The following is a 10,433-nucleotide window of genomic DNA, read 5'->3' on the forward strand; positions in this document are numbered from 1 at the left end:
ACGAAACTATTAAATACAGTTAAATCAAGCAGATTGCTTTATAACCGGGCCTCGATCGAACCAACTACTGACCCGTAAGGAGAGAGCTGACCTGGTTACTGTTTACATATATCAAGGCTCCTGTCCCCAATTATTTTTAATTATTACATTTCAATGTTTTCGGCTAGCCCTCCCTCACCCCGCTAAGACAACACACAGAAGGACGCTGTTATAATACATCCTCACACATATAATAACATGCATTTCTGTTATTTAAAACATGATGTTGATAGAATTTCCCTCGGCCGTTGGCACCTCCTCATTAGTATTCTAACAGATGATCAAAGTTTCGGATTTAAACACACAAAATACGCACTTGTCAAAAAAATGCTGACACGCATTATAAAAGATCCTAAAAACAAGCAGACATAAACATAGCTACCAAAATACACAGACTCCAGAATACACAGACTCCAGAATACACAGACTCCAGAATACACAGACTCCAAAAAACAGACTCCAAAATGCACAGACTCCAGAATACACAGACTCCAGAATACACAGACTCCAAAAAGCACAAACTCCAAAATACACAGACTCCAAAAAACAGACTTCAAAATACACAGACTGCAAAACACCAAAAACACAGACACCGAAAACAAACGGATACAAAAAAAGCGCAGACACCAAACAACAGACTTTAAAAAAAAACGTGCGCTAAAAAATACAAATTATAAATAAAGACACAAAAAGTACAGATTTTTTTTTAAAAACACAGACACCAAAAAACATGCAGACTTGGGACGCAGACTCCGACCAGCCCCGTTTCATTCCTGATACACCAATGACAAACTCAGATTGGGACCTTAGAAATTAGAAACAGAAAATGGAAGTAGGGAGGGAACGAACCGTCTCGCCCAGACCCCCCTCCCTCACAGTCAGATACCTGACTGTCATCAATTATTGTTCTTGTTAAATCCTATTTCCCAGATCAGGCAGATGCCTGTTTTCATATCAATAGAAGTTCACCTCGCCGTTACTCGAGTTTTGATTTCTGCCCGCTAGCCTCGTTTATAGATCTTTAAAATACATCTCGCGGGGGGGAGGGGGGGGGAGTATGAGACTGCTTCAGATAAATATCTTATTTTTTAAAAAAGAGAATGGTTCAGCAATTCTTGATGTAAAAGAGCGGATGGTCGGCTCTGTATTGACTATGGGCAATATTGCAGGTGACTGGGGCTGTAAGGACTATGGAGGAACATTACGTTCCAGCCTCTCTGTAGAACAACTCGGTGACAGGGCAGTCTGACATGAACGTCTTTTGTTTTTTTAAAAAATTTTAAACTGTAAATAAGTCTTTAATTTATGAATTGGTCGGAATGAACGTTGGTTAAAAGAAATAAGCGTCCATTGCTTGGAGCGGTCCCCACGTTTCTAGTCAGCTCGCGGTCTGTTCCAGGCGCTTTGCTTCTCTCAAATTAATCTATTGTACCATTTTTCAGAAATCTGATTGAGAATGACCGTCTGTGACACTTTATAACACACTTTGAATGAGAGTGAGAGAGCGTTACGAAGAATCCAAATGACCCATCTGTATTGTAAATATACTTGTCATGTTAACCCATCCCTTCTGTGTCTGAGAACAGAATCGAATAGAGCAGCGATTCTTTTAATGCAGTATTCTTGTTGCTCAATTATTTGAATTGATATATATTTTTATTCATTTTTTACAAAATAAAGCCTACCAGACTTTCTTCCGATTAATCGTCCCTCTCTCCCCTCTAAGCTGTGCCTTGTGTACAGTGAGTCGCATGGTGTGGATCGCTCCAGGTCTCCCTTTTACTCCCTGAGTTAGCAGAGAGGGAAGCTGAGAGGCCTGATTTACCTGGGTACGAGAGAGCAAGTAACAACAAACATCTGGCGATTCGTTTTATGAAAAAAAAAATGGGTCACTATTAAGAAGCCGAGTGATATATCATAAGGTTTCTCAGTAATGATTTCCATCTTAAGTCTGGGGGTTTTTATGGTGCAATTTGGATGCAGAGAGGGAGAGAGAGAGAGAGACAGCTACATGCAGATCTGGAAGAAATAAAATCTTTCTGTTACTAATCTGGCCCCACACTTTTTGATGAGCTTGTAAAAGTTGTTTTTCTTGCTTTTGCTCTCAAGGCTTGTAAATAAAGTTCGTAATTGGTACAAGGGAAGCGGAGAAGCAATTTATATTTTCACCAGTGTTAGAAATTTGTACTCAATCGAGTCTCGAATTTAACGAGAGAACAGTTTTTTTTCCCTAAACTGAGGGCTGATATATGGTCAGAAGGATTGGCTTTAATCGCGTTGGTATAGAGTTTAAAAGGGATCTGACATTAGAGCGTTTCTTGCGGTTAAGTGTCCCCCGCCTTTCGTTTCTGCTCTCGGTGGCGCATCTGCTCTCCTTTGATCGTTTATTATTCAGTCTGTCCTAAGGTGCATTGGTTCAGGATTCAAGGCAGTACATCGGATATCAGCAGAACACGAATCGGTCTCTAATATGTGACCTCAGGATGTCTGTGTACGTCTCTTTCCTGTACACATTCTGTCACTCTACATCATTCATCCAGCAATTACGAGTGGGAAAAAAAACTGTATACACTCAAAAAGAAGGGAATTAAACATTTAAATCGGATGGAAGGAAGGGAGAAATTTGTGTAACATCAAAAATCGAGCTTACAACTTAAATCTCAGTAATAATCTCAATTATCCCTGTCCCCTTTTCACCTCTCCATAGAACACACACATATACTTATAATATACACAGATATAATTTATATATACATATATAATATACACATATAAATTATACATATACAAACCAACATTATGTATGATCTACACATACATAATATACACATATAAATTATACATATACAAACATTATGTATGATCTACACATATATAATATACACATATAAATTATACATATACAACCATTATGTATGATCTACACATATATAATATACACATATAAATTATACATATACAACCATTATGTATGATTTACACAGATATATAATATACACATATAAATTATACATATACAAACATGTATGATCTACACAGATATATAATATACACATATAAATTATACATATACAAACAATATGTATGATTTACACAGATATATAATATACATACACGCACTCACACATACAGGAAAGCAACGAATTTAATTATTACGAGTCTTTTTAAATATCGCCCCAAACGAATCCAACTTAATTCGGAGGGAGACTTTGATAAGAATGGACAGGCCGGAAGGAGATCCGATAGTCTCTCCTCAGGTGCCCGCTCCTTCCATCTGCTGTATGATTTAAACCCGCCTGTGCAATTTAACTCAAACTAACCGTTTCACATTCTTCTGGGAGCCCGTTTCACAGTCACGCCGTTTATAAGGACGGTGATTTAATACTACTTGCACTCCTGGTTTTTCTGGTTAAAAATTAAACTGCATATATATATATATATAATGTATAATTTATTTGTTTACACCCGAGCCCCGAAATAAATACAGGAATAAAGGCATTCGATTCGATTGCCCAGTTTACTCACTCTCATCCTGAATTTCTTTTTGGGAAGATTCAAATCGCTTCATTTTAGAAATCTCACTCGGAAGGGAGGCCGGAGCTTTGCGACTAAGATGGGAATCATTGAGTAGATTTTGGTTAAACAGTTAATAATTGAGATTTTTTTTTCAGCGTGTTTGCCTAACAAGGAGGGCGGATTGGAGGCGCTGATAATCACCTTCTTTTCCCCTCACTTGTTTGTGCACGGTGCAAATATTTGTACAGCGTATTAGATGATATCTCTATACAGTGTAAAAATAGAAAACATACGGCTATAAATCTGGGAGCTGCTGGAAATCGGCGCGATAACACAAACCCTTTAACGTGAATTTGATTTACTGACTGCCTCTTTGCAATCGGTTTGAGTTTGTAAACTTTTGAATCAGATATTTACAAATATAATCGCCTCATCTGAGAATACAAATTTAGGGGCGATGGAGGTGGGGGGAGGTGCATATATATATATATATATAATTATATATAGATATATAAATAGTTAGATGATTTATCGTCCCTTCCAATACGCTGGGTGGAAGATTTAAAAGTTTACTAATAACCCGACAGTGTGACTATTAGCACCCTGCGGTGACGTCATTGAAACTGACAAGAGAAGTTGGGTTCAGGAATTGGGACCACGTGGGTCAAACCCTCCCCTCTTCCCACCTCCCTTCACCCACCCACCTCTCCCTCTCCCCACCCACCTCCCCCCTCTCCCCCCACCCACCTCCCCCCTCTCCCCCCCACCCACCTCCCCCTCTCCCCTCCCACCTCCAACCTCTCCCCACCCACCTCCCCCTCTCCCCACCCACCTCCAACCTTTCCCCACCCACCCATCTCCCCCTCTCCCCTCCCACCTCCAACCTTTCCCCACTCATCCACCTCCCCCTCTCCCCACCCACCTCCTCCCCCTCTCCCCACCCACCTCCTCCCCCTCTCCCCACCCACCTCCTCCCCCTCTCCTTACCCACATCCTCCCCCTCTCCCCACCCACCTCCAACCTTTCCCCACTCATCCACCTCCCCCTCTCCCCACCCACCTCCTCCCCCTCTCCCCACCCACCTCCTCCCCCTCTCCCCACCCACCTCCTCCCCCTCTCCTTACCCACATCCTCCCCCTCTCCCCACCCACCTCCAACCTTTCCCCACCCACCCATTTCCCCCTCTCCCCTCCCACCTCCAACCTTTCCCCACTCATCCACCTCCCCCTCTCCCCACCCACCTCCTCCCCCTCTCCCCACCCACCTCCTCCCCCTCTCCCCACCCACCTCCTCCCCCTCTCCCCACCCACCTCCTCCCCCTCTCCCCACCCACCTCCTCCCCCTCTCCCCACCCACCTCCTCCCTTTCCCCACCCACATCCTCCCCCTCTCCCCACCCACCTTCTCCCTACCCACCCACCTCCAACTTCTCCCCTCCCACCTCCCCCCCTCCCCACCCACCCACCTCCTCCCTACTCATCCACCTCCCCCTCCCCCCTCCCCACCCACCTCCCCCTATCCCCACCCACCTCCTCCCCCTCTCCTTACCCACCTCCTCCCTCTCCCCACCCACCTCCTCCCCCTCTCCCCACCCACCCACCTCCAACCTCTCCCCACCAACCTGCCCCGTCTCCCCACTCATCCATCTCCTCTCTCTCTCCACCCACCCACCTCCAACCTCTCCCCACCCACCTCCACCCCCACCCACCCCCCACCCCCACTCCTTACCCACCTCCCCGCCCACCCCCTAGCTCCCGTCCTCCAACACGGTAAGTAGGAGAGGGAGGGCTGGGAGGAATCAAACTTCTATCACAGACACCAAAAAAAATACACACACACTCAGACGCAACCCAATACCACCAGGCAGGAGGGGAGAGAGAGAGAGAGAGAGAGCAAAAGTTTGCTAACACTGGCTTAACTCCTCCCATTGCTGTCCTCAATTAATTAATCTAACTGGACCCCTTTAAGACGCCTTCGGCTGGCCAATAGCTCCGTCTGCCATTCTGATAATTGATCTCCGTCCAATCAACGATAACGAGTTAGCGGCCGGTTTTCCTCTCTAAACTCGGTGCCTTGTATTTGGTTCTTATTTTTTCTGTTGTTAAAAGAAGAGAGCGCGGACGGGGAGGGGGGGGAGAGAGCGTTTCCCCCTTTCCCATGTAGGATTGACTCGGTTACAGAAAGAGAAAAAGAGAGAGAGAGAGAGAAGGAAGGAAGGAAGGAGGCAGTTTGGTAAATAGAGACTTGAGGTCGTTATTATTTTATTCTTTCAGGGTTGGAATTAAAACTGCCGGCTTCAATGTTCGAGGCCAACTGAGGGCTACATCTTGTAAACTTCGCGAAGACGAATTTAGATCCGTTCTTATTTTAAATCGCCTCCAACAACCACACAAAAAAAAAAAACAACTACTGGCGTTGAGGGAAGAATTACGGGGAGGCTTTTATTTTTTTAAAAAAAAAACAAGAAATTGAGACGACAATTCCCCCCAGAATGACATCTGGGGTAAATTTAAAATCGAACCCGGCTTTGCAGCCTCGAATCGAAGAGCGGAGGAGGCGAAGCCCCTTGGATCATTTTCCACCCCCGGCGAACTCAAACAAGCCCCTCACCCCTTTCAGCATCGAGGATATCCTGAACAAGCCCTCGGTCAAAAAAAACTCCCATCTGTGTTCGTCCAGCCGCTCCGGCCCGGCCGAGAAAGTATCCGGCTCCGGGGTGGCAAGAAACGGATTACCTTCCCAGACCTCGCCGCTCTGCGCTCTGGAGGAACTCGCCAGCAAAACTTTTAAGGGTCTCGAATTGAGTGTGATACAAGCGGCCGAAGGTAGCTAAACAAGCCCCTTTTTTAAAAAATTGTTAAATTAGAACGCGAATTCTATTTGAGAAAAATAGTTATTAAAAATTGTTTTAATAAAACGTGCTCTGTTAAGTTTTCACTGAATTAATGTCACTAAAAGCTGCCTGGGATTTAGAAAAAACAAAATTTGCTTGATTGCCGTATTTTCCATTTTTAAAAAAATATTTCTCATAATATTCCTGATTATGTGTGTACCTCTGTTTCAGAATTAATATCAGGGAGCTTTATCATAAGCACATCTCGTATTGTAAATTACCCTGTGTCTCTCACACCCCTCGAGGTACTGTCCAAAATCGGCTGATTATTCTTCACTAACCCTTTGTAATTGAGGAGTTTTCTTTCATTATTTTATTTATCAATGGGGAATCAATTACATTTATTTTTCCCAATCCATAACGATTGTCACATTTTAACCAAGAAGTTAAGTTTATTCTGCAGCAAGTAACTTATTTTTTTAAAAATAAAACTTGCAAAAAGTGGGTTCGATATCTTTTTCAGTTGATCTCCACTTAGTGTGGCTACATTTATTTTATATTTAGGAATATATATATTTATAGGACTTCTTGTTCGGATCAGTCATGCCTGTTTTTTTTCTATAACCGTGTTTTGTTTATGCGTGGGCATTGTTAAATAACATTTAACTATGGTTTTGTCTGGAAAAGTGTTTAAACACCCTTAAGTGCCGAAAGCAAACACACCCCAATCCCTCGCGCCAGTCAGCTCCTTAAACCACTGCCACTTAAAATGATCTTATTAACAATATTTTTTCACAGTAAGCCCGGCTCCGGACAAAAAAGACCCAAACATTTGTAGGACTGAAATGTATGCGTGTCAAAAAGAATAATTTCTCTCGTTCAATCCCCTTGTACAAGAAATATATATTAAGAAGATATTTTTGTTAGGAATCATGTTTAATGCAATCATCTCTACAAAATGTCATTTAAAAAAATAAAGACAATACATTAGGGTGTCTTAAATAACGCACAGTACACACGTGGAATAGCGCGCGAATAATGGGGGAAATATACATAAATTCTAACAAATATTTTTTTGAAGTTTGATACCTCTTGACTGCTGTTGATATCAAACATGTGTGTGAGGGGCACTCGTGTTTTACAACGTACAGGAAAACAATATTTGATATTTTTTGGCAACTGTGAGTTTTGAATAATGAGCGAAGGCCCTTCATAATTTGTTTTTAATAAATGCTATTGGAAGTAGGGAAAGGCTGCCGAGTATGTCAAATCACTAGAGCCTCCCCTCCCTCTCTCCCTCCCCCCCCCCTCAATCTGTGAAAATATCTGCAGCAAATAGTGTGTAAACTCACGCAGGCAAACTTGTTTATGGGATGGTGTTGGGAGGCGGGAGGGGGGGAGGAAACTGTCAGCTCATTTTTGGGGGGAAACATTTATAAATGTAAGTGAAGGCAAATTGAGCTTGGCGTCAGTGGTAGCTGTTAACAGGGAACTCTCGTTCCATTCTGAGGAGCAGAGGTACATTACTCACACCGCCGCTCGTTCACAGGAAACAAAACGCATTTTTAACCGCAATAATTCCATCGATCCCCTTGAATCACAGGGAGAATTACATTTAAACAATACTCTGAATTTCAAAGGGTCCTTTCCACGCTATGGAATTAACACATTTAAAGTGTGTTTGCAACTGTCGGCTTTTACATGTTGTACAATATACACATTTATGGTGCGTGTGCTCAGATATGTAATTATTATATGTCTTCGGGTGCTCTGGAATAGTGTTTACATAGATATGTAATTAATATATACTTTTACACGCGGTGTCATGTACTATCTTGTATGTAAATCTATACACCTTTACATACGCTGTAATATACACATTTTATATATATGTTTGCGTAAATCTGCAATTTATACATACCTTTGCATGCTGCATAATATATACACATTTATAGTGCACGCATGTTTATAATCTATATATTATAGGCTATGTAAGTTGCACCGTTTACAGTATGTGTACAACACTTGATAAACCATATATATATTTACATGCTGTGTAATGATATTATTTATACTGTATAAGCACGGATATTCTATCCATTACATGCTGTACAGTAGACAGGAATTCTCTATAGTGGGTACATAAATGCATATTATATTTCATAGTTTGTGCGCGAATAGATGTAGAATTAATGTATCTACATACACACACGCAAATATATACATATATATAGTATCTACAAATGCAGAAATTGGAAATTCGCTGCCGTGACATTTACCCCCAAACAAACGTGCGTATTTAAACTCTCTTTGTAAATAAAACACAACCTCGGCATTGACAGCAGACGATTTTATCTGACGCGATGTTAGGACGGTGTCACAGTTTTTTTTAAAAAAGTGACCAGAAAGGAGCAAATGCAGATCAGAGAGCGGGTGGACCAAAGTGGCTTTAATGTAATATTGACTCCGCTATGTATTTTCTAGCACGCTGTTAGACAATTCTGTTTGTATGAATATATATATGTATCTATGTGTATATATTTATGTGTATTTATGTGTGTGTATATGTATATGTGTGTATCTATGTTTATATATTTGTGTGTATGTCTATGTGTGCATAAATGTATTTATGTGTGAATATGTACATGTGTGTGAGTGTATTTATATATATATATATATATATGCAATTACAAAATATGGTATTATATATCTGCCCCTTTCTCCCTTTTTTCTTTCCAAGGCCGGGATCATGTAACGACGTTTGGCCAAAGGCAAACCTCGAAAAAGAGACGCAAGTCCCGCACCGCCTTCACCAACCATCAGATTTACGAGCTGGAGAAAAGGTTTCTTTATCAGAAGTACTTGTCTCCCGCCGACAGGGATCAAATAGCCCAGCAACTGGGCCTGACAAACGCCCAGGTGATAACGTGGTTCCAAAACAGGAGGGCCAAGCTGAAACGGGACCTGGAGGAGATGAAAGCCGACGTGGAGTCCCTCAAGAAACTGCCGCCCCAGCAGTTGGAGAAATTGGTTCACATGGAGGAGTTCCCGGAGGACGGGGCCGGCTCCAAGTCCGACCCCTCGGACCTTTCCCCCAAACTCTCCCCGGCGTCTGGACTCGGGGCCTTTCCCTCCTCGCCGCAGTGTTCCTCCAGAGATCAGACTACTGACGAATTCTCTGAAGACGAGGAAATAGAAGTAGACGATTGAACGAGATCAAATTCATATATATTTAAAATATATATATATATATATATAAAAGCGCGAGAAATGTCTTTTTTTTAAAAAAAAAAGAAACTCTTTAAAACAACACAGGGAACAAACTCTGACAAAGAGACAAATGAATAGGAGGAAGAAACAAATGGAATAAGTGCATCGATTATAAACTTCTAAAAACAAATGCTTTCTTGTCCTTTTAAAAACTTTTTAAGTGCAAGTTCTCGCTGGGATTTCCGCACGTTCTTGAATCTATCCAAAGGAACAGGTAGATATGGACACATGGGGACAAGGGGCGCTCTCTACCGTGTCTTGTATGTAAGAACCGTGTTATTTGCTTTGGGGGGAATGAGTGCAATTCGATACATATATTGTATGTTCGTTTTAATTTGACCGAACCAGTAAGGGAGCCACCGACTCACCCCCCGGGGAAGCTGCTATAACCCGGATAGCCCGGCAGTGTGACTCTGCTGTTAATAAAATTTTCTAAATGTCCGACGCCAAGTTTTAATACACGTGGTTAATTTATCTTCGAGAATGGAAGGGGGTGTAGCGGAATTAAAATTCATCTTTTATTTCACTTTTTATTTCATTTATATATATATATAAAAAAAATTGTGTTGCAAAAAATGTTGTGTACTCTTTTCCAAAAAAGTTGCTTTAAAAGGGGGACTCCTTATCCGTTGTAGCAAGTTTATATAAAAAAAAACAAAGCCTAATCGAGCGAATCACTTAAGTTATTGAAGAACTGTTAATCTGAGGAGGGGAAGTCGGCGGGATGGTATGGCTGTGTGTATATATTTTGAATAAAGACAGAAGAGCCGAATTAT

General features: G+C 41.8%; 1 protein-coding gene across 1 annotated transcript; it reads left to right on the forward strand.

Annotated features, from left to right (window-relative positions):
• Positions 1–6,045: 6,045 nt before the first annotated feature.
• On the forward strand, positions 6,046–9,597 carry lbx2 (ladybird homeobox 2). Its single transcript, XM_067985911.1, has 2 exons — positions 6,046–6,379; positions 9,128–9,597. The coding sequence occupies exons 1-2, from the start codon at positions 6,046–6,048 to the stop codon at positions 9,595–9,597; spliced, it is 804 nt and encodes a 267-aa protein (XP_067842012.1).
• The last annotated feature ends 836 nt before the right edge of the window (positions 9,598–10,433 follow it).

Source organism: Heptranchias perlo, chromosome 1, assembly GCF_035084215.1.
Source record: "Heptranchias perlo isolate sHepPer1 chromosome 1, sHepPer1.hap1, whole genome shotgun sequence".
Taxonomy (NCBI): domain Eukaryota; kingdom Metazoa; phylum Chordata; class Chondrichthyes; order Hexanchiformes; family Hexanchidae; genus Heptranchias; species Heptranchias perlo.

Bases quoted from the DNA above. Each gene is read 5' to 3' on its own strand.
- lbx2 (XM_067985911.1), top strand. From the start codon at position 6,046: ATGACATCTGGGGTAAATTTAAAATCGAACCCGGCTTTGCAGCCTCGA. The intron at 6,380-9,127 runs GTAGCTAAACAA...TTTCTTTCCAAG, and splicing joins TGTGATACAAGCGGCCGAAG to GCCGGGATCATGTAACGACG.